The following is a 21,552-nucleotide window of genomic DNA, read 5'->3' on the forward strand; positions in this document are numbered from 1 at the left end:
AGAAGATTAGAAGTCTTTATCTTGGAAATCTGAGGATGGGTTACGCACCCAAAAATTAAACAGGAAGGAACAGAAAATGCAAAGATATGCTCAAGACTGGCTTGTTGCAAAAGACAGGATAAAAGAAAATACTTCAATTTATCTTCTGTACCATGCAAATCCAACCAAAGATTGCAGGATGCTGGAGCCGATCCCAGCTGATGAGGAGCAGGGTCGACCTGGATAGACACAATTATCAAACACACCCACATTTACACCTGCAATATACAGTCACCAGTTAACCACAAATTAATCTTTTTAGATGATTGAATAAAGCAAGAAAACCTGGCGGTAACCCACATAAAAATTCCCCAAACCCAAGACTGTAACTGAGCATTTTCTCACTGTGGGGTGAAAGTGCTCACCAACACCACCACCTTACCAGCAGCATTAACATATGCACAGAGGGCCAGAGTCCAAGATTGCCTCTGCAGCAGGAGTGTCTGAAGATGGATATTGTCCGCTGGGTGCCAACACTATTTTGGGAGCCTGAGCCCCTGAATTGTCCCTGGGCACCTTCTGATCAGCTTTGTCATCAGGTGTGAGAGCGGCTACACACTGAAGCACAGTGCGGTTACATCCTGACACTCACACCTCAGGAACGTAATAGGGCTGTCTTTCTTTTTATGAGGAAAAGAGAAATAAAAGACCTGCTTCTCTGCCTACATCATTTTAACTTGTGAAAAGTGAGACTATAGTGTGGTAAGGGCAGAATCTGATGACTTTGGGTATATCTAGTTTAGTCTACTTTGAGGGTGCATCCCAAATAGAGCAAACAGTGGGTATTTTTTTCTGTAATGGTTAAGAGTTGATTGTTTGAACCAGTGAAGGAGAGTCTGTTTGTTTATGCATAACTCTGCTGCAGTTCTTCATCCTATTTCATTCTGCCTGTTTTTTCATGTTTGATCACGCTGATAGCGCATATATGCGATATTTATTTTTACTTGTTTATTCCAATTCTGATTTCGCCGTCTTTTCTGCTTACCTTTCCATTTTACATTGCGCGGCGGCGGATCCACGAGCTGTGAGATTAATATTGCACCTCGTGGTGGTTCATTGTTCAAACACACACATACACGCACACGTTTGCGCTACCGTGCGCGTGTGCGGCTTTAGTCGTGTCTCGGAGAAGTTTTCAAGGCGTGCGTCAAAGGTTCGTGGCGCATTGGACGGCTGTTGTCTGCGCGGAATGAGCACGAGCAGGAGGGAGAAACATTAACTCCCGCTGGCTGCGGGGACTCTACAGTTGACAGGAGCCAAGACAGAGATACACATCCGCAACAACGCCGGCTGCTGTTTCTTCTTCCTCACCTGAACAGCGCGTCAGATCACTTCAAGATTTCACCTTTTTTTTTTTTTTTTTACCCACTGGAGGTTTTTACGCACCGCAAAAGAGTAAAGAAAACGCGGCGGAGATGAGTGTTGCGCGGTTTTACGTGGCCCAGAAGGACCCCCTATCCTGATAAAGGGACCTAAGAGGACAAAACAAGGCTGTCCACGATATTTTCCAAAAGAAGATCGCAAAGGTGGAGCGATTAGAGAAGGGCTGATGAAGGGACTATTAATCCTTTCAGTGCACCAAAAGCACCAAAGGGCATTAGAAACGTTTGGATGGAAATCGGGCGAGTGTTTGGAACTGTTTCTTGTTTTATACGAAACTGGTGACTAATTGTTGTGACGCATCTGAAAGGATTTTTTCCCCCTCCTCCACTTTAGATTCTATAATAGAGAGAATCTTTCTTTTTCTTTTTGTTTCCACCGAAAAGGTTGTGCGGCATGAGCGGTTTCTCGGTGTGAATTAGTCAGAAACTCTCATCTCTGTGTTTTTTTCTCTCTTCAAGTATCCCCACATCTAAATGGAATTAGTTGAGTCTGAAGCCGTTTGTGAAAGGAACAGACATGGTACATGGGCACAGCTTCCATCACGGTAAGACATCCGTATTCATCAGCTGAAGCGCACACACTTGCTCCAAAGCCCTGCTTGCTCTGCCTCGCCACCCGAACGCAAACGCGGTATAATAATCCTTTAATCAGTTTAGAGCGACTCTAAAAAAATCAGAGCAACAGATCAAACTAAAAACACGGACACAAGTAACCATTTGTATTGAAAAACAGATGTGATGGAGTGACGCAGTGCTTCACACAACCTGGAAACTCAGTGTTGAAGGTCACTATCTTAAGTTTAGTTTTATTTAATTGGAATATTTTTTAAATTATAGTCTAGTTTTGATTCACATAAAGACTTGTTTAATTAACAAAAACTGGTATCTATATGTTTATATAATCAATTTTAATGATTTTTAATCCTGTTTTTGAAGGCTTTTCTGAACCCTGTGGCGATAAGAGCTATAAATAAGAGTAATTGATATTATGCAGCCTGGGTTGTACTCCATACCCTTGACTGTGATGTGATTGGGACATTTGTCACCACTTTCATTGGTATTGTGCAGATTTTGTTGAGGGTCTTTCAGGTTACAGTGAGAACAGGTTTAACATGATCATATTACTGGAACCCAACAATAGGAATGTGTTTTAATGCTGAGTCAAACCTCATACACGCACCTAGAGACATATGAGAAAGGTACTTGTGTCACCATCACCCTTTAAAATATATCTCTCTATCTTTTTGTGCTTACAGTTGTTGCAAGTCTGCTCATACTTGGGTTGTCTGGGGCAACAAAGAAGGATCCAGCAGGTAAGATCTATCACAGCAGCCTAAACATCTCCTCCCTTCAAAGCTTTGATCACTTTTCTTGTTGTTTTCTTGTAATATCCTTTAGTGAAAAACAATTCTGGAGTGAAACCTGCAGGTCAATGTGGGACGTGGGTGAAAGAATCAGAAGGAGGGATCTTCACCTCTCCCAATTACCCAAACAAATACCCCCCAGACACAGAGTGTGTTTACATCCTTGAAGGTAAACATCCTGGTACTCAAATAAATATGTTGACTGTAAGTTTTATACTTGAGATTTTAAAGTCGTTATAAAAAGTGCACCATTACAGGCCAATCACACAAACACATCTCCTGCAAGGTGGTGTAAAACTGACAAAAATCATACCTATTTGCCAATTTTGAGTTTTCCATTGGGCTTTGGCCACATTAAAATTTCCTACTAAGAGAGGCACTCGTATTTACAAAAGCATCACCCTTAGAGAGATTGTGCTTGGTTCTATGTTAAAAAAATAGATTATCTCATGTGTAGTAGCTTTCTGTGTATCTGGTGCTGATGTTCAAGCACTGTATTTCACATGTTATTTTCTATTTTTAAGATAAATGCATCACTCAGGTGCACTAACTTATAATAGGAGATGCTTTGCTGGAGCAAATGGACCAAACAGCACACTGCAATACAGCATTTTCAAGCACAAATAAGCAAAAAACGTGGAGATGCACAAATTACTCATTATGGTCACTTGCCTGATAAAGGTTTAAACACAAGCTCCAGTTAAAAAGAAGAAATAATGAAGAACAAGGTACTCTTGTTATTTATTCACAGCTAAAGCATTACTGGGGCTCTCCTGAGGGGGAAATCAAAGTGCCTCTTCAGTTAGCGATTAGATGCATTGGTTATTTACCATCAGGTGACTCGGTCTGATTTGGTCATGCTGACAAAATGATATTTGATTGCTCAGTGCACATAATCTGATTAGAATATTAGCAAAGTCAATGCGGAACTAACAGCTCTGGTGTTTTTGAGATGAATTGACTAACAGCCAGGATAGGAGGTGTGTATTGAATGTGAGGGCGTGCTGCTAATAAAACAAGCTGAGCGGTCATCAATGAGAGCATGACTAATATTTTACTCCATGCTTTGTGCTGTCTTGTAATTATTTTCATTGTGTCTTCCAGCACCCCCAAGGCAGTGCATCGATCTACACTTTGAGGAGAATTATTCCATCGAGTCCTCTTGGGAATGTAAATTTGACAATATCGAGGTTCGGGATGGACCCTTTGGCTTCTCCCCAATGATCGGACGCTACTGCGGCCAGAACAGCCCGCCTGATATCAGGAGTAGCGGCCGATATCTGTGGATAAAATTTGTGACTGACGGTGAACTGGAAGCGGTGGGATTTTCAGCAAGTTACAACTTCACTGCAGGTATGATTTATTTTTTTTCCCCCTATTCATTTCTTTCTTTTTGGTTGCAGTTTTTACTCCTTCCTGCCTATGCCACTTCATTTTTGCCTTTGTAAGCATATTCCTCCTTTTTAGCTCTAACAGCAGGGCTTCAAATGAATAACAAACATCATTCAGGGAGCTCGGCCTTGTGGGAGCCTTCTTGCAGTTTTATTGATTGTCTGTCTTCACACCCTCACTATTTCCATAGGCAATATGCTGTCACTGGCCTGGACTCTGGTGGCTGGTTAGCCTGGTATTAATTTTTTTCCCTTGTATTTCGAGTTTTGAGCGCCAGAAACTCACTTATCTGTACACCGTCCCCGTGTAAAACATTGACCTTCTTAATTTGCCTCATTTTTGGCTGAGATCCTATTTCTGACGCAAAGAAAGGATTGATGACAAAGAATCAGCGCACAGCAATGATTTAATATTCCTGCATCCACACTTGACTGGGTTTAATAATACTGTCAATGTTTTCAGTGTGTTTGAGGCTCAAAAGGCACAGTGCCAGGGACTGTGAAGGGTATGCCAGTTTTTTTTTTTTTTTTATATATCCACTTGCAATTTATGGAGCATTTCCCCATTGGATTTTTGAATGTGTCATTGTTTATTGGATGGACATGTGTGCAGTGCATTAACATTTCATTCACAGTCATGAAGAGAAAGCCTTTGAGGTGAATATAGCCTGTGGGTTTATCTGTAATGACTTTGTGTATGAGACATCAGAAAGGTAAAACACTTGATGGGTAATTACAGTGAAGCGGTGCAGCGAGATAAGCTAAGCAATAAAGTACATTTTATGCATTGGCTTGGTAGATATTAGATAAATTGCATACAGGCGTCTGCTGCACTGTACTATTGGCGCTTACATAGTCACAGTAAGAGTTCCAGAAAGTTACACTGTCAAGTATATTTACATACATTTCAGAAAGAAGCTGCAAGGGAAGAAAAAACAAAGCACAGTAAACATGAATTGACACAAATTTCTCGAGGGTGTCAGTTGTAGTTATGTTCTGTGCTACAGAGATGCCGTCTGCTGAGGCATGAATCTCTCATCCTGCAGCTGTGCTTCATACATCAATTGCTCTATCAACTTCACTTAAAGTTCTGCTCTTTAGAAGTGCACTTGTGATATACTGAATGTGTTATTTCTCCAGCAGCGAGGCCAACCGAGTAGCTAAACATTTGCCAGGTAATAGGATGATGAATGGCGTTCGAGCTTATATTACCTAAACCACCATGAAATGAATAGTTCAACAGTTTTGCCAAGTACACTCCCTGACACTTCTTCTGAGAATTACACCCGATAAGAAGAAATGAAGCTGCTGACTATGGTTAGTTTTGCCTCACACAAAGATGGGACAGAGGAGGAAATGGTTACTGCTCTGCCTTTGTTCAGAAATATAACATGCAAATTGTTCACGTTAATAAATACAATACACGTTTTCACTTTTTCAGACAAACAGAACCATTATTCTTTGTGTGTCGCCTGTGGTAATTACCCTGCACAGCCACTAGTTAACTTTAGACAATCTATGAGGTTCAAGTATAAACTTCACTGGATCCCAAATATGTCTTATAATATTGAATAAAAACGGTTCAAGGTTGAGCTTGTAGTGTCCTTCTATGTTGAGTTTGCATGATAGTGTTTTTTTTTTTAAGGGGGGGGGTGGGTACTGCTTTCCTCCAACAGTTTATTTTTGATAGTTTACTTCACCTACACAAATAGTAGTCAGAAATAATACCACAGGCACCCAATGCTGTGTATTGCAGAAACAGCCACACAAAGGTTAGTGGAGGACTTTTTGTGGGTTCAAAGACATTTTATTAGGAGAGATGAACAATATGTTGTTCTCTTTTCCTTTTATCATAAGAATGAGCATAATGTGCTGTCTTTGGGTTACATTTCCTGGAAATGCACCCCCCCCCCCCCCCTCCCTGCCCTTTTGCAGTTTTGGCCAAAGGTAAATAAAAAAGCAATTAAAAAAACAACATGCTGATTCATCTTTATTTGAGTTTGCACCTTGCTATTACTTTGGAATATTTTAACTCACTTATATCTGGACATCGTTAATTTGGCTGTGAGTTGTGTGAACATACAAATAAATTTGCTGTCTGACAAAGTTATACTTGAATATTGCCACCAAACTGTTAATAGCACACTTTTAAAATGAATCTACAGAAAGTAGGGTTAGTCTGCTTTAATGAACCTCAGCAATAGGTGTAATCAGGTTTTGTGTTTTACATGTATAGTTTAAGTCTGACACTTTGCAACCAAATATATAATACAGTGAAATGAGTCTGTGAAACTGTTTTTCCTTATTGATGTTGGAAAATATTGATGTACAGTATTTATATGCACTTACTTTTGTAGCCATAACTTCTAAAAATGCTGGAAAATAGGACTACACTTCAAGGATTGTTTGTTTTTTTTAACCTTCCCGATAGTCACAGCAGAAGAATCTAGACCACTTTCCTGTAATGTGCAATTCAATTATTGTTTCTTCTTCCTACTTCTCTTGGGAGTCAGTGAAAATTTGCTGAGAGGGAAGAAAAAAAGCTTTGCCTCTTGACTTGATAAGAAATATCTGTGGCATATGATTTACATAATTAAAGAAGATAAAAGTCTTGAATTCATTCAACTTGATACTCTGAAATCTGGCAGTGTGAATAGTGTCTTACATCTGCAGCTGCTCTGCTAACCATGCTAATTCACACAGCCCTCTTTGGATGAATGCGAGTGAAAAAAGGCAACAAAGGTGACATGAATCAGCTCGCTGTCGCCTTTTCCTCAGTCTTTCTATGAGTGGTGAAATAAAAACTCCTTCTCATTCTGGCTGTATCCTTTCAGAGCTGTATGCTCTTGATGACTAATTCAGTTAGTACAGTGAATGGCAGTGAATGACTGCAATCTCACAATATCTAGTGCCGAATTATCTACTGAGGTGCACTTGAGGTCCACAGATGCCACGCTATTATATCTGTGACATCAGAGGAAGTGAGAAAATGGACACGAGAGATTCATACAAAACAGTGATGAGAGGAACCCGGCCTCCCCAGTGACGTTCGTCAAAGAAATTACACCCAGACGCCTCGTGGTCGGTCGCTTTCTGCATCACAGAACTCTGGCAGCAGCGGAGCAGCAAATGACATTGTAGCTCATTTATTGGAAGACAATGAATTTCATGAAGGGAGTTAGCCAAAATATCTGAATCATATGTAAAACAGCGAGGCAGAGTCGAGCGGTGGTGAGCCTTGTTAATTCACAAGGCCTCTGTATGAGTCGTCTTTTCAGTCAGTTCCTGCCTAGGTTTTTTTCCCCTGAATCATCCAGCAGCCCAAAAAAAAAAAGTTAGGTAAATTGCTCATTGTTGTGAGTTTATACTCACTAGTCACGTCATCAGATGCACCTGTTTACTTGTTTACGCAAATGGCTAATCAGATAATCGTGCTGCATCAACTTATTGTCAGCATGTTGACATAGTCAAAATGACTTGCTTAAATCAAACTGGGTTAAAAATTGGAAAGAAATTTGGTATGATTGTTGCTACCAGATGGACTGGTCTAAGTATTTCAGAAACTGCTGACCTACTGGGATTTGCATCGTCAACGATCTATTGGGGTCTACAGAGAATGATCTGAAAAAGAGAAACTCTCCATTGAGCAGGGTTTTGCTGGGCCAGTTTTTTTTTTTTTTTTAATTGTATGAGATGATGGAGAGGGACCATCTGTGAACACATGAACCTTTAACCTGATGGGCTACAACCACACAAGACCACAGTTGGTGCAACTCTAAGAACAGGAAGCTGAGGCTGAAGTTGGCACAGACTTAGAAAAAGTGTTGCCTGTTCTGAAGAGTCTAATTTCTGCTGCAGCGTTTTGATGGTAGGGTCAAAATTTGCGGTAAACAACATGAAAGCATGGATCCATCCTGCTTCGTATCAACAGGTCAGGCTGGTGGTTTAATGATGTGGGTGAGATATTCTTGGCACATGTTGGGCTCTTTAGTACAGACTGAGCCTTGTTAAAACGTCACAGTCTATCCTTGTTGCCCTTTATGACTGCAGTGTACCTTCTTCTGATCACTGCTTCCAGCAGGGTAATGCACCATGTCGCAAAACTCCCAAAATCTTTTTTTGAACACGACATTGAGTCCATGAGACTCTAAAGACCTCCATCATAACCACAGTTATTCCAAAGGTGCACTATAGGGATGTAGTAGCAAAGGAGATTCACATCATGGATGTTCAATCGACAACAACTCTGCAGCAAATGGGCAATACGTTCACGTCAATATGGAGGGAGACATCTCTAAACGACATTTTCAGCACCTGGTTGAATCTATGACACAAAGAGTCACGGGAGCTCTGATGGTAAACGTGGGTCCAACCTGCTACCAGAAAAGCTTTCCTAATGTTCTGGCCAGTGTGTATGAATGTGTATAACCTCTGTGATGGACTGACAGCCTGTCAGAAGTGTATTCTGCTTTCTTCATATCACAAAGACGCAAAAGTATGAACTTTCAAGAAATAAAGCAATTTTAGTTGTTTTAGGTCCTTTTGTTTCTTTTAATTCCTCAAAGTTTTCTGTGTTTTGTGCACTCTGCTGTAGGTTGCTCCAATCACTGCTCCAAACTAGTAACCCGTTGCCTTGTGGTCTTTAAGGTGTGGATGCTGTAATAAGAAGTCCTATTTGTGTGCTGATTGGGTGGTGCCAAACAATCATGGCAGTGGTGGCCGAGGGGTAAGAGAATCGTTTGGAGGGTCAAAACCAGGTTACATTTATCTTTATTTCGAACTTGTAAAAAAGGAACAGAAAGAAACAAAGTGGAAGAGACGACACAATCCATTTTCAGTGTGTCGTTTTACATGTTCTAAAGGGGGTAGAAAGAAGTGGGATCTTATTTAATCCCACCCATTTGCATCTTTGTCATTTCTTTCATTTTTAAGTTGAACAACACGTTTTAATATCAATGTCTTTACATCCATACACTCAGATATCTGCAGTTACAATTCATACAACTCTATATATTTTAATATGCTTTACATTTTCATAAAAATATAAAGAGTTGACGTGTTGAAAAGGTTTCCACTGTGGGTCCCTGAGCTACCCCCTTGATCCTCAGTAGCCCCCACTGCACTGCGGCATCCCACTGCTGCTAGTATGTGAAGCAAAGGATGAACAACGATGTGGAGAAACATTTTCCCGAAGGGGATCACGAAAGTATATAGAATTTTAAAAAAGAAAGAAAAACACACATAAAGCAATTTAAGTTGTTGTAAACTTGATTGGAATCATAATTTCTCGTTGGAAACAAAAGAAGCCAGTGAGCGCGCTGCCTTTATTGTTATTTTCAGGTGCTAATTTAAACCATGCTCATTAAAAGCAACAATCAACAAGCAGGAATTGAGTTTTTGATGATTTACAAAATGCTGCGGGTCATCCTGTATATAATATAAATCTGCTCTGTTTTTAAAACGACATCCAAAAAAACACACAATTTAAGTTAATATTACAGGCACTTTTTTGAAATGGATGTAAGGGCAACACATGGAGAAAAACATTGCTCCATATCTGTGTCTGTGTTAATGTAGACTTAATGGAGCAGTTGAACATTTTGATAATTGTTTTTTGCTTTACTGCTCTCAGGTGGGAGGTAAGATTGCTGATACTCCCTTGTCTTTACACTAGATATAAAAATCCTCTAAAGTATCCTATTTATCACAATGTGATTCCTTTCCTTAAATCATACATAATACCAAAGGTCTCAAAAGATGCACTGTGTGGTGCGGGTGTTCTGTTTGTTTCCTGAGACCCTAATACATCCATCTTCGATGCCGCTTAATTCTGTGCAGGGTCACGGGGCGCTGGAGCCAATCCCACCGAACTATGGCCTCAGGTTGCCAGTCCATCACAGGGCAAATACACACACTCTGACAAAATCTACACATACACACACACACAACATGCAAACTTGACCCAGAAAGTTGGTATTTGCACTCATGACTTTTTCATTGTGAGGCAAGAGCACTGAACACTGCTCCACCCAGATACGTCACAGCCAAAGTATATCTGCGTCAATGGCTTAAGATGAGTTATGCCTGGTCTGATGATATAATAATGATGCCAGTTTGAAACATGTAGAGATTTTTTTTTGTATACTTCAGAGGTCACAACATTTCACTCCAAAATCAAGTCCATACATATCAAGTCCATGTTGCGCTGCAGAGGAATCCAAAAAAAGAATAAGAAATTAGCCTGTCATTTAGGAAAAGACAGAAAAGCCCCAGGCCAGTGACTCAGGACTGTCTCTTTTGTATATTTGCTGGCGTAGCGTTCATTTTTTTAATTGTTTGATCCTTTTCTGTCTTTGTCATTAGCTGGCTCAATTATAATCATAGCAGAACAATTATTTCTGCTGTGAAATACTTCAAAATATGAAGGTGTCATGTTGAGCCATTGTCTGTGTTGTGCTTGATGCAAATGTATCTGAGGTATAGTGTAAAAAACATATCTGACCTTTATCATGTCTTGAAATCCGGGGTTGTTATTTTCCAAATATGGAGTCATCCGCCTGATGCTCACGTCAACACAAGAGGTCAGGGACACAGCAGACGTGTTGACATTGTGTCAGGCAGCCTTGTAGTAATGTCGTATTATATAATGTTGTATACTATTGCTGAGTGTGGCAGTGAAAATCATACGGTGAAGAAGCTGTAGTGCATATGTTTCTCTGAATGTGTTTTTTCAAGGCTATTGAGGGACTTGAGCAGCCTTCTGTCATCCGGGCCGCCCCAGGGTGCTGTGACCTTAGACCCCTGTGAACTGGTAGATTAAGTGCTGTTTCAGCACCTTAAGCCAAAGCCAGAACAAATAAAAGCTGTGAGCCGCCCCCCTTTTCCTCCAAGTACTCTGATCATTGGCTATTTGCAGAGCCAGGACCAGGCTGTACACAGACTCAGAAGGGTTTTTTGGGGGAAAATAAATACCTTTTTTTTTAATGCTTCAAGAAAAATGACATCCGACATTGGATTTGTCGTTTCAGTTTACGGAATATTTCTTTTTTAGGCTTTCTTTTAAAATACTTGACTGATTGTCCCTCTATTTCCTCTAACATCTAACGAATACAGATCTGAAAGTCCAAATTGTTCAAATCATAGATTTCCTGACCACAATAATAGAAATCTTAGATGTTACTGTTAGTTAATTCAGGCCATGGCTAATCGAAATGGCACTGATTGATTCAAATCTCTTAAAAGACCAACGGAGCCCTAAATGGCCTAAGAATCATTTTGAAATGAAATGAATCAACTGACATTTAGGATTATTGCCGGACCAGGATATATGGGCCTATCATAAAGAAGGCAGGGTCATGAGATTGAACCTAGATGGGTTCAAACTGGAAAATTGGAAATTGAACCGTAGAGATTGGCTCGTTGCTCTTGGAAGGAAATGACTGTGGCAGGCGGCGCCGTTGCTGTGGATGGACAGAAAGTTCAGCAACTTTCTGGCCTCACATGTGGCTCCAAAGGCATTAGCTGGAGGCAACAGCCGACATTTCAATGTTTGAATTGCATTTTGACATTCACCAAACTGTTAACAGGGAGGCAAATTATTTATTAGTGTTATTTCTTGAAATTAATGATTGAGGTTTTAGGAAGGTGAATAGAGAGAAGAAGAGAGATGAGTCTTGGGTTCTTCTGGGGAAGAAATGGATTTGGGTTGTATTTTATATTCCATGCTGTATTTCACTTCACTCCACGCTGTGACATTTACTTTTTGATAGACAAAAAAAAGACAGATGGTAAGAAATAGTTACTGTAGCATTTTAATAGCCTTGTGGTCAGATGTAGTAAACTATTTCTATATTACTACGGACCGGAGGTGTTGGGAGGTTGCTTCTATAAATAAAAAGTGGATGGCTTCAACCCACCGTTATTTTTTAGTGAGGAGCATGACATTCAGTTGCAGAATGATAAATAATACAGATCTCACAAAAGACTGACCCATGAGAATTATCTCCATGCACTGTGCCTTCATGCTCTGTAAATTCAATACAAAAGCATTTTAAATATGAAAGGAAAGGTATGATTATTTGTGATTAATTCACAAATGTGCGATTAAATAATGAATTTCTTGCCCTATATTTCTTTCAAACATGCTGTGCAAAGAACAGATGTCTAAAACCCAAAGGTCAAGAAAAAATACCTAAATCAAAAAAGTGTGATGCACATACGATAAAAAAATTAAAATGCTCCCAGTCACTTCTGGTGTGAATTGTGGGCACAGGAAAGGGCATGTTATTTAGATTAACTAATCTCCAAAAACAAAGACATTACCAGCGTCTATTGTCAAGTGTTTGTCTTTATCGCAAAGACTATCATTATCATAACACTTGACAACATTATCACATATCACATGTGGACTTAATATCCTGTGCCATCGCTTCTTGTTTTATTAGTCCATCTAGATCAGTGGTTTCAAACTCATTGTAGTTCACTACACATACAGCCCAATTTCTTCTTGGGTATATGTGATGAAAGTCTATATTTTCCATCAGCAGGCTACTCGCAGTTACTGCAATATCAACATAGAACCTGTTTTAATAATGCAAAATATAGTTAAATGTCCAAACGACATCTTTAATTGTTGCATCTCACATGTTTACTCATGCCTGTTTTTACAAATTCAACCCGATAGTATGACTTTGAGGCGAATGCTAGTTTTCATGGCAGCATCACCAACATCTCAGCTCGGGTCTTAGTGTTGTGTTATGTATGCTACTCCACAGAATGCATACTTATCTTTGCAATTTTCTCTCTTTTCTTGTCAGTTGGGTGGCCCGGATTGCAGCCACTTGCGGCCTGGTTTTGGCCCACATGAATTAATGTTTCACACATATTTATCTTTGACTAAATTGTGCATATACATGAGTGTTCTGCTTAGTTCATCGTTGCATATTTATGGTGTAACCATATGAAGCATTACAGTTTGTCCTCCGTTGATGGTGTTTTCCTTCACCAAGTTCCATTATATGTGAACTGCTCCAGGAACAAGGCACCATACACTGTTCACCTTTTGAGCTCGTGAAGATATTTGATGCATTAATTGAGCACTGGCCTGGCGATGTGGTCCACTCACAGCTTTTTCAGTGTGCGCCAAAGTGTGTGCAATGTGAACATTAAGCCTACCATGCTGCACTCTCTGCCCCTGAAACTCAACTGTGTCAACCTAAAAATGTCGAGTGTGACAGGACCACAGATTGAACAGATTTCTATAGTGAACACTGTAGAAAACCTTGTAGAATTCAGTCTAGCTTTTACATTTTGATACTTCTCCCCATAAATCCAATAAAAAACATTGTCAAAACGTTGTCCCATGCTGGTGCAGCACCTGCGGCAGTTGGAGTAAATTTTCATTTTCCAGGGCCTGGCGCTGGTAAGGTTTCAGATTCACAGAAGACAGAGGAAAGGTAGATGAAATCCATGAGTAGAAATCTCCCGTGGTGCTTTCACTGGTGTGTGTGTGTGTGTGTGTGTGTGTGTGTGTGTGTGTGTGTGTGTGTGTGTGTGTGTGTGTGTGTGTGTGTGTGTGTGTGTGTGTGTGTGTGTGTGTGTGTGTGTGTGTGTGTGTGTGTGTGTGTGTGTGTGTGTGTGTGTGTGTGTGTGTGTGTGTGTGTGTGTGTGTGTGTCCCCGAGGTTATGCTGTGCCTCCCAGAATGAGCTGTTTCCTTATAGTCACTCCTAATAAATCACAAAACAAACAGAAAAAAGATCTTCCTTCCAATGTTGTGCTTCAGCGCTTATTGCCATTAGGGCTCCCTGCAGCGCAAGTCACATTCACAGGGAGATTTCTGCATGTTCATTCAGAGCTGCCTACTGTTCCTCTGATTGTTGTGGCTCACTCTTTTCTCCATTGGGAAGATGTGTAGGTGTGTATTACTCACATTCCTCCCCATGTATCATTCCATTTCCCTTATGTGCTATTATCAGCCAAAGGACTTTGGCATAGAGAATGTCTTCGGAGAATCAGGTCTCCTGTGCAGTTTTCCCATGGAGTTCCCCCTTGTAGGTTTTGGAGCTGTGGCTGGCAACACCTCAACAATCTCATTTCAAGAAGAAATCTCCTGTGCCCATGTATTGTGAAGAGAAATGACAGGCGGTACTTTCGAGCTCCGCTGAAGACACCCTTCTCTCCTCACTGTTTTAGTAAAACGAGATGGATGGCGCAAGTTAACATTTCAGGCACACCTCTCGCAGCTGTGAAAGGGGTCAGTCGTACTCTCGCTCTTCTCACTCATCCCTCTGTCTTTCCCGTTAACACTGTCTGCTTTCTTCTCTCCTGCCTTCTCTTGTGGCTGTTGATTACTTCTATCCAGTTATCAACAGCTATGCAGACGCCAGATTCAGCGAATTTCTTTATCTTTTTAGGGATGTAGAGTTATAAAGAAAATAGTTGAGTGACTGAGGACTTTTGTCTTTCGTTAAGATAATTTAAACCTTCAATATCTGGCAGTTATTCAGTATTAATGTGTGGTGTGTTTTTGACTGTACTGAAATGGTGAATCTTGTTCATGATTCATTTTCGTGAAGAAGTCCTAGGTGCTACCATCAAGAATAGTATTTCATCACTGGGCTTGGATTTTGATTTCTTCACACAATAGTCAAGGAGCCATGGTTATGAGAAATGTAAGAGACGTATAGAAATATGACTATCACTAAAATAAGTTGAACAATGTAAAATCATTGAGTTTGAAACAATACCCCAGATTAAGCAAACTTTATGGACAATTTTTTGTTGTTCTTCAAACAATGAACTCTGAGTTGTTTAATACACAATTGTGTGTGTTTCCTGCGGTTTTCTTAATTGTCTTCTTGTGTACAACATTACTAATCATCTTGATTCTTGTGCAGTTTGCCTTTATCCTACATTCCCGCTGTGATGTCACCATGTTTTCATTATCTCAGCGGTGACTTGGTGAGCGCATTTAAATTCTAACAAGGCCTGATCGCAATTATTACGCGATTTGCCTGATTGCAATTTTTTTTGCATAATTATTTGAATCATTAACATTCACAACATCATCATCACCATCTTAACATTGTCATTCACAGTTCCTATTATCTTTATTGTCTCAGGTGAGCCCTGTTCCTCCCATTTTTTGAATGCATTTAAGTGAATATTTGGTATCAACAAATATTTGCCCTTACTCTGAGTTTATCTCAGTTTCACAGAGCACTCATGAAAGCATTATAGTCTAATATACTGACATACGGTGTGCACAATTTATTTATTTTTGTTAAATAAGGCAGTTCAGAGTGGGGGAATCAGCCCAACCTCCCAGAGCAAGGAAATGCACTGCTTTCAACACAGCTCAGATCATGCACATCATCACACCAATTGGATTTTTGGTTGAGTGTTAGATTTCCTAGGCTTTTTCACAATGGAAGATAGTTGTTGGACAACTATCAACTGATGGGTAATAGAAAAGCAAAACTGGTCTTGTGCAAGTAAGCTGTATATATCGTATCATACACAAATGTGTCATTCAGTAAATCTAATTCAGTTCTAAAAATGCATATTCAATAAAATTATCAATAGTTTTACTTTGCAACGTACAAAATAAAATATATACAATAGGCAAAATGGGAACCAAGCAAAGACAAAAGCATAACGGCTAAGTCCTCCATTGTGTTTGGTCCTGTGTTTGTAATAGCAAGAGTGTTGTGCGTTTACTCTTGCCCTTACTCTTGTGTAATGACGTCACATTCCTGCATCCTTATGCGGCGCTCACAGTCCTGCCTATACTTTAACCGTACTTTCTGTGATCAGACCGTGCAGCAGATGTGGATCTGGATACACTTTGCTTTACCATTCCATGGGACTGATGCTTTTTTTGTCCAGCTGAACAGCTGAAGCGTCTCAAGCTTGAACTGTGGTTCAGCTGGGACCTCACCAGCCGCAGTTCTCACTTGTCACTTCATCATAAAGACTGAAAACCAAACAGGGTTTTACAAAAGCAGATTCAATTGCACTTGTATCACTTTTTAGATGTTACTGGAACTTCATTCTGTTCTTCTGCCCCGTTCGTCTCCTCTCGTGTCTCTCGCTCTTGATATAACACCGTTCTCCTTCCTGCTCAGGACAGGAGTCCCGGCACAGAGTGTTCACCAGCTTTATCAGACAATGAGCCTTCACTCAGGGGACAACCAGTCAGAGTTTATCGCTCTTGTGGAACTTAACTCACTATCCAGCAGGGTAGCTGATATTTATGTCCTCTGGATGTTTTTTGCAGCTCCTAGCCAATTACCCTGCAGATCAATCAGTGGCTCAGCCTGCCTCCTGCCTCCATCCTCTGTGGCAGTCTGTTAGCCAGACCTGCTGTTCAGCTGCAGATGCTGTGGGGGTCAGGGCAGTGCTCTGTTGTAGCTTGAAGTCGGCAGGAATGTAAACCATGCTGGGTGTGGGGGTTTGGATGTGGCCTTGTTTGGGGATTGGAGGTGAATCGTTGTGTGTGCATATGTGCCCATTACTCTACACACAAACCATATGGACCAATACCCTTGTGTGCAAACAGTATGCTGAAATATGTGTGCATATTTGTGTAGACCATGCATCTTTATGCAACACGATCTTGGCAGCTCTCCTCTTCAAACCATGCAGTGCTCGGTCCACAAAAACGGGCTCTACCGTGTATTCGCCACATGTTTGCTACATTGCACACATGATACATATGGGCTTTGCTCGCATTGGAAATTAACTGGATTGTTGTAAGTACTTTTTCTTGCTTCCTTTCCTCGGTGGGCATAACAGCTTGCCTAAGGCCCTTTGTTTCATTAGCCTATCACTGTGTTGGATCCTCAGCTGTCATGCTGAGAGCCTGACTCTCTCCATTATGCTGTATTAGGCTGCAATGAGATTGAGCTGTGTTTTATCTCTGCACACATTGCGGCCTCAACCCATTGAAAACGTCGTAGAGAATTATACTCTTCAGAATTGATTGAAAAGGTCTTTTTATTTTTGGAAGGTGAATGAGTTTTGTTTGCTCGTCGCTCCTGATTTGGCCTTCTGATTTTAGAGGACATCGCAGAGCAGATTGCTTTCCATGCTTGACGGGTTTTACTTTTGTTTTCATCTCCTCATCAGAAAGATACTTCCTCGGGGAGCTGGTGTATTAACATGCTGGGATGAAATGTCTAATAACAGTCTCAAAAGACGTATGAATGATAAATGTTGCTTTCATTATTCACGCTGTGCTCCCTCATTTTCTTACATCCTGTTTTTGGCACCGGCCGGGACTCTACATTCCTAGCTTATCATCTAAGAGCAAATGTCTGATTCCAAAAGGACCAAAATTACATTTGGCATCAGGGGAAACTAATGGGTAATGGGACGCGTTTGTTTTGCTGCAGGGAGAATGATGTCAACGTATAACAATAGAGGAGGGCAAGCGCATGATGGGATTATGAGATGTGCAATGCTGGTAATCCTCACGGCATTTCACAATGAAAAAAACATTTACGGATTCAAGCAGACCACCAAACCAATATATATAATGCTTCCTTATAAGGAATAACAATGACATGAGTTGATGGTACATTTCATGAAATTACAGTTGAACTGGGGTCATACACCGCACAGACCATGCTGTGTACTGTTGGGACTGCATTGGAGGTTTAATGCATATCATTACTATGTGATAGGCTTATAGAAAATGGGTGACAAGTGGTTTATGGTTCACAGATGACTGTAACTCTCTGGCTACTCTCAGTTCAACATGCTTTATTCATCCCATTCTTTCCCAGGTCCATCTATCAATATTGGGAGAAATGTTATATTTAATGAAGAACAGACTTGTGTGTGAATCTGCACTGGTTTAGAGTCATGACTCAATTGGTGTTTGATTTGCAGCTCATTCATAGCCACGACTGTAGAATTTTTAAGCAGACCATCGCTAAATAAACCTCATATAAATAAAAGGGCCAGCTTGGTTCGCCTGCCTCTCCCCGTTTCCCCCCGTCTGTATGAAGACAATTTATTGCACCCAGAGGAACCGTTCTCTGAGGCTGTAGGCAGCTGAACAGCTCTTACAGGAAGGACCAGGTTAAAACTGAATGTTTACTGTCTCTTGTCCTTTAGGTGTGAGTGGCATTTGGTTTACAGTTTGTTGACATCGGGTGAAGTGGTTTCAGTTTACTTTCAGCCTTTTTTACTTGAGGTGTAAAGCATCTTTGTGACTCTGAATCCTTGAGTCACAACGGCTGAAAGAACTGCAAACAAAAGCACATCCTCTGCAAGGTGTTGGTTCCCTCATCCTTGTTGAAGCACAGATTGCTCATCCATCTATGATTATTGAGGCGCACAGGGGTTACAAGAGCGTTTTATTTCCTCCTCACGTCACTGACTGCACATCTGTGGAGTCCAGCAAGTCAATTAAGACCATCTTCTTCTTGTGAACAACTCGGGTCTTCCTGGCCGATTGCCGAGAGCAGGGACCTGGAAAAGTCAGGAAGTTGATCATATGTGTTCGTCTCTGTTTTGCTCTCAAACAAACGCTAACTGGCTGCCGAACAGCATGGCCTTGCTGGCATTTCATTTTCCATTTGGCAAGCTCGATTAATCACAGCACTCCTATACAATGCGACGCACATGGCCACCCACTGCTGCTGGCTCTCATTATTCCCCTAGGCAGTAAAATGTACAGCTGAGGCAGAGAAAGAGCAAGAGCAATGCTGTACTTCAGCAGATACTGTGTATGTGAGTGATAGAAGTAACGGACAAAGCGGAACAAGAGACGGGAAAAAATGTAAGAAATAAAAGAGGGATTCAGCGATACAGAGAAAGATTTGGATGGCTGTGAATAGGTTATGACCATGCCATGAGGAAGACTGATAAAAGAATGGGATTGCTCCATGTCGCCTAAAGGCTCTGCTTCTATCTGAATATTCATTAAGCTGACACTGGCTTTTCTCGCCACCATCTCGGAGAGGATGCCAATTGGCTTTTACCTTGTGGCTTCTAATAAGCCTCTGCGCCAAAACATGCATACAGATGACTCTTCATCATACAGAATCACACATGCTTCTTCATGAATAGCCTTGAAACAGCTTGGAGTGCCACAACAGTTCCTGTCCGTGCGTTGAGTTTGATCTTGCATGCAAAGCACCATAAGTGGATAATGCTTATTACAGAGACGGTTGTTTGGCTTCACTTCTTCAGGTTTGAAATTGAAACTTGCTGATGTTATCTTCTTTCATGCATGCATTATGATTGTTTGTCTGTTCTGTATAATGAAATACCTGAACTGCTGCAGAAAGGATGAAATTATCTTGGAAAAAGCTTTCGTTCATCAAAATGTTGATTATACATCCACTTGTTAGATTTATTTAATCCTATTGGATTATGAACACTTGCACACTGATGACAGTAAAGCTGAATGTGATTTATGCATAAAGTCTGTCTATGCCATATCCTCCCATTATCACTTTATTTAGGTTGTGTGAACGAATGGACACCAGCTGTTTTTTTCTTGTTGTTGTTGTTGTTGTTTTTTTTATCAATTGGTCTTTCCCAATTTATTTCAGTTAATCAGAATACAGACTGATTCAGCAAGTAAGGAAATATCTTAAATTACTAGCGAATGAACAAAAGGGACAAAAAAAGATCTGGTATTTATTAAACTACAAACTTAACCAAAAAGGGGTAGGCTGATTGCTTATTGCTCCTACTGTTATCTAATTTCATACAATGTAAAGTTAAAGGATACTAAGGCCAATAATGCTCTGGAGCAAGTTTTCATCCAGGATGTCTCCGTACTTTGCTGCATTCATCTTTCCCTCTATAATGACAAGTCTCCCAGTTCCCTTTCAAAAACATGCCCACAATATGGTACTGCCACCACCTTGCTTTACTGGAGGGATGGTATTGGCCCGGTGGCAAGCAGGCCCTGGTTTCCTCCAGACGTGATGCCTGGAATTCACACCATAGAGCTCAATTTTGTCTCATCAGACCAGAGAATTTACTTTCTCATGGTCTGAGAATCCTTCAGGTGCATTTTGGCAAACTCCAAAACCGCTGCCATGTCTTGAGTGGCCACTTTACCATACAGGCCCTATTGGTGGATTGTTGCAGTGATAATTGTCCTTCTGAAAGGTTCTCCTCTCTCCACACTGGAACACAGGAGCCCCGACTCAGTGAACATCAGCTTGTTGGTTACCGCACTTCTCCCTTGATCGCTCTTTTTAAATGGCCAGCCAGGAAGAGTGGTTCTCAATTTCTTCTATTTATGGATGATGAAGACCACTGTACTCATTGGGATTTTCAGCAGGGATTGTTCTGCACTCATATTTGGGCCTTGAGACAATCCTGTTTTGTAGGTCTACAGAAAATTCCTTTGATTTTATCCCTGCTTTGTGCAATGACATTGTAAATGTTATAGAGACAGCTGTGTGGCATTTCAAATCATGTACAATCAACGGAAGTTTCCACAGGTTGACGGCAATCAAGCTGTGTGATCAGTGGAAACGAGAAGCACCTCAACTCGCTTTTGAGCTTCACAGCAAAGGCTGTAAATACTTATGTAAATGTACATCCTTTTTTTTTCTTATTTTAAATACATTTGTAACCATAACAAGAAAACGTTTTCTTTTTTGTCATTATGGTGTGTTTTGTGAAGTATTTTTAAGGGACAAGAATAATTCCATCCATTTTGGAATCAGGCTGTAACAAAATAAATGTGAGGCAATGTATTTAGCAACTTTGGTTAGAAAAAACACAAAGCACTGCAGGACAGTAGAACTGAATAGTAGGTGACAAAATTTATCGACATGATTTTCAGAGATTGAATTATTCAATTGTAAAGAGATTTTGAACCTAAAAATCTGTCAATTTTAATAATCGAGTGCCGTTTGAAGGCTTAGTGTTATCAGTCAGTTCTTTATAATCAGATATTTTTATACTCATAATGGCTTTTTTTTCTTCATTTTCTTTTTGTAAAAAGAATACATGGAAATTATGTCACCACCACCACCGCCCCCTTTTTTTTCTCGCCAGTATGTTCTATGGGGAGCAATGATGGAAGAGTGTAAGACATACAAAGCCTGCTCCTTACACATGTTTAAGGTTGCACACATGCAAGCAATGTGAGCTCTTATTCCTGTGTCTTTTTGTACGGACAGGCCACGTCTCATCCGAGAGTCGAGTCAATCTGGATTTTAGCTGCAGGGAAACTGCTCAAATCTGTATGCTGCTCCTAATCCCGGCACACAAACACAGACATCCACTCTGGACCTCCACCGAGCGGCTACATCTGAACCCTCACATCAAAAAATCCTTTTCATTTCGCACTCCCGTTTGTTTGTAAAGGGTGACGCTGATTCTTGGTTTGTGCGCTG

At 40.6% G+C, this 21,552-nt stretch overlaps 1 protein-coding gene across 1 annotated transcript in view; it reads left to right on the forward strand.

The window, feature by feature from the left end:
- Nucleotides 1-1,938: 1,938 nt before the first annotated feature.
- Nucleotides 1,939-21,552, forward strand: part of neto1l (neuropilin (NRP) and tolloid (TLL)-like 1, like) — a gene marked incomplete at both ends in the record, with an annotated part of 79,666 nt that continues 60,052 nt past the window's right edge. The window contains 4 exons of the mRNA XM_080514687.1: nucleotides 1,939-1,966; nucleotides 2,678-2,734; nucleotides 2,820-2,954; nucleotides 3,890-4,138. Coding sequence (XP_080370813.1) covers nucleotides 1,939-1,966; nucleotides 2,678-2,734; nucleotides 2,820-2,954; nucleotides 3,890-4,138 — 469 coding nt within the window. The remainder of the gene's footprint in view (nucleotides 1,967-2,677; nucleotides 2,735-2,819; nucleotides 2,955-3,889; nucleotides 4,139-21,552) is intronic.

The sequence above is a fragment of the Blennius ocellaris genome (assembly GCF_963422515.1).
Source record: "Blennius ocellaris genome assembly, chromosome: 19".
NCBI lineage: Eukaryota > Metazoa > Chordata > Actinopteri > Blenniiformes > Blenniidae > Blennius > Blennius ocellaris.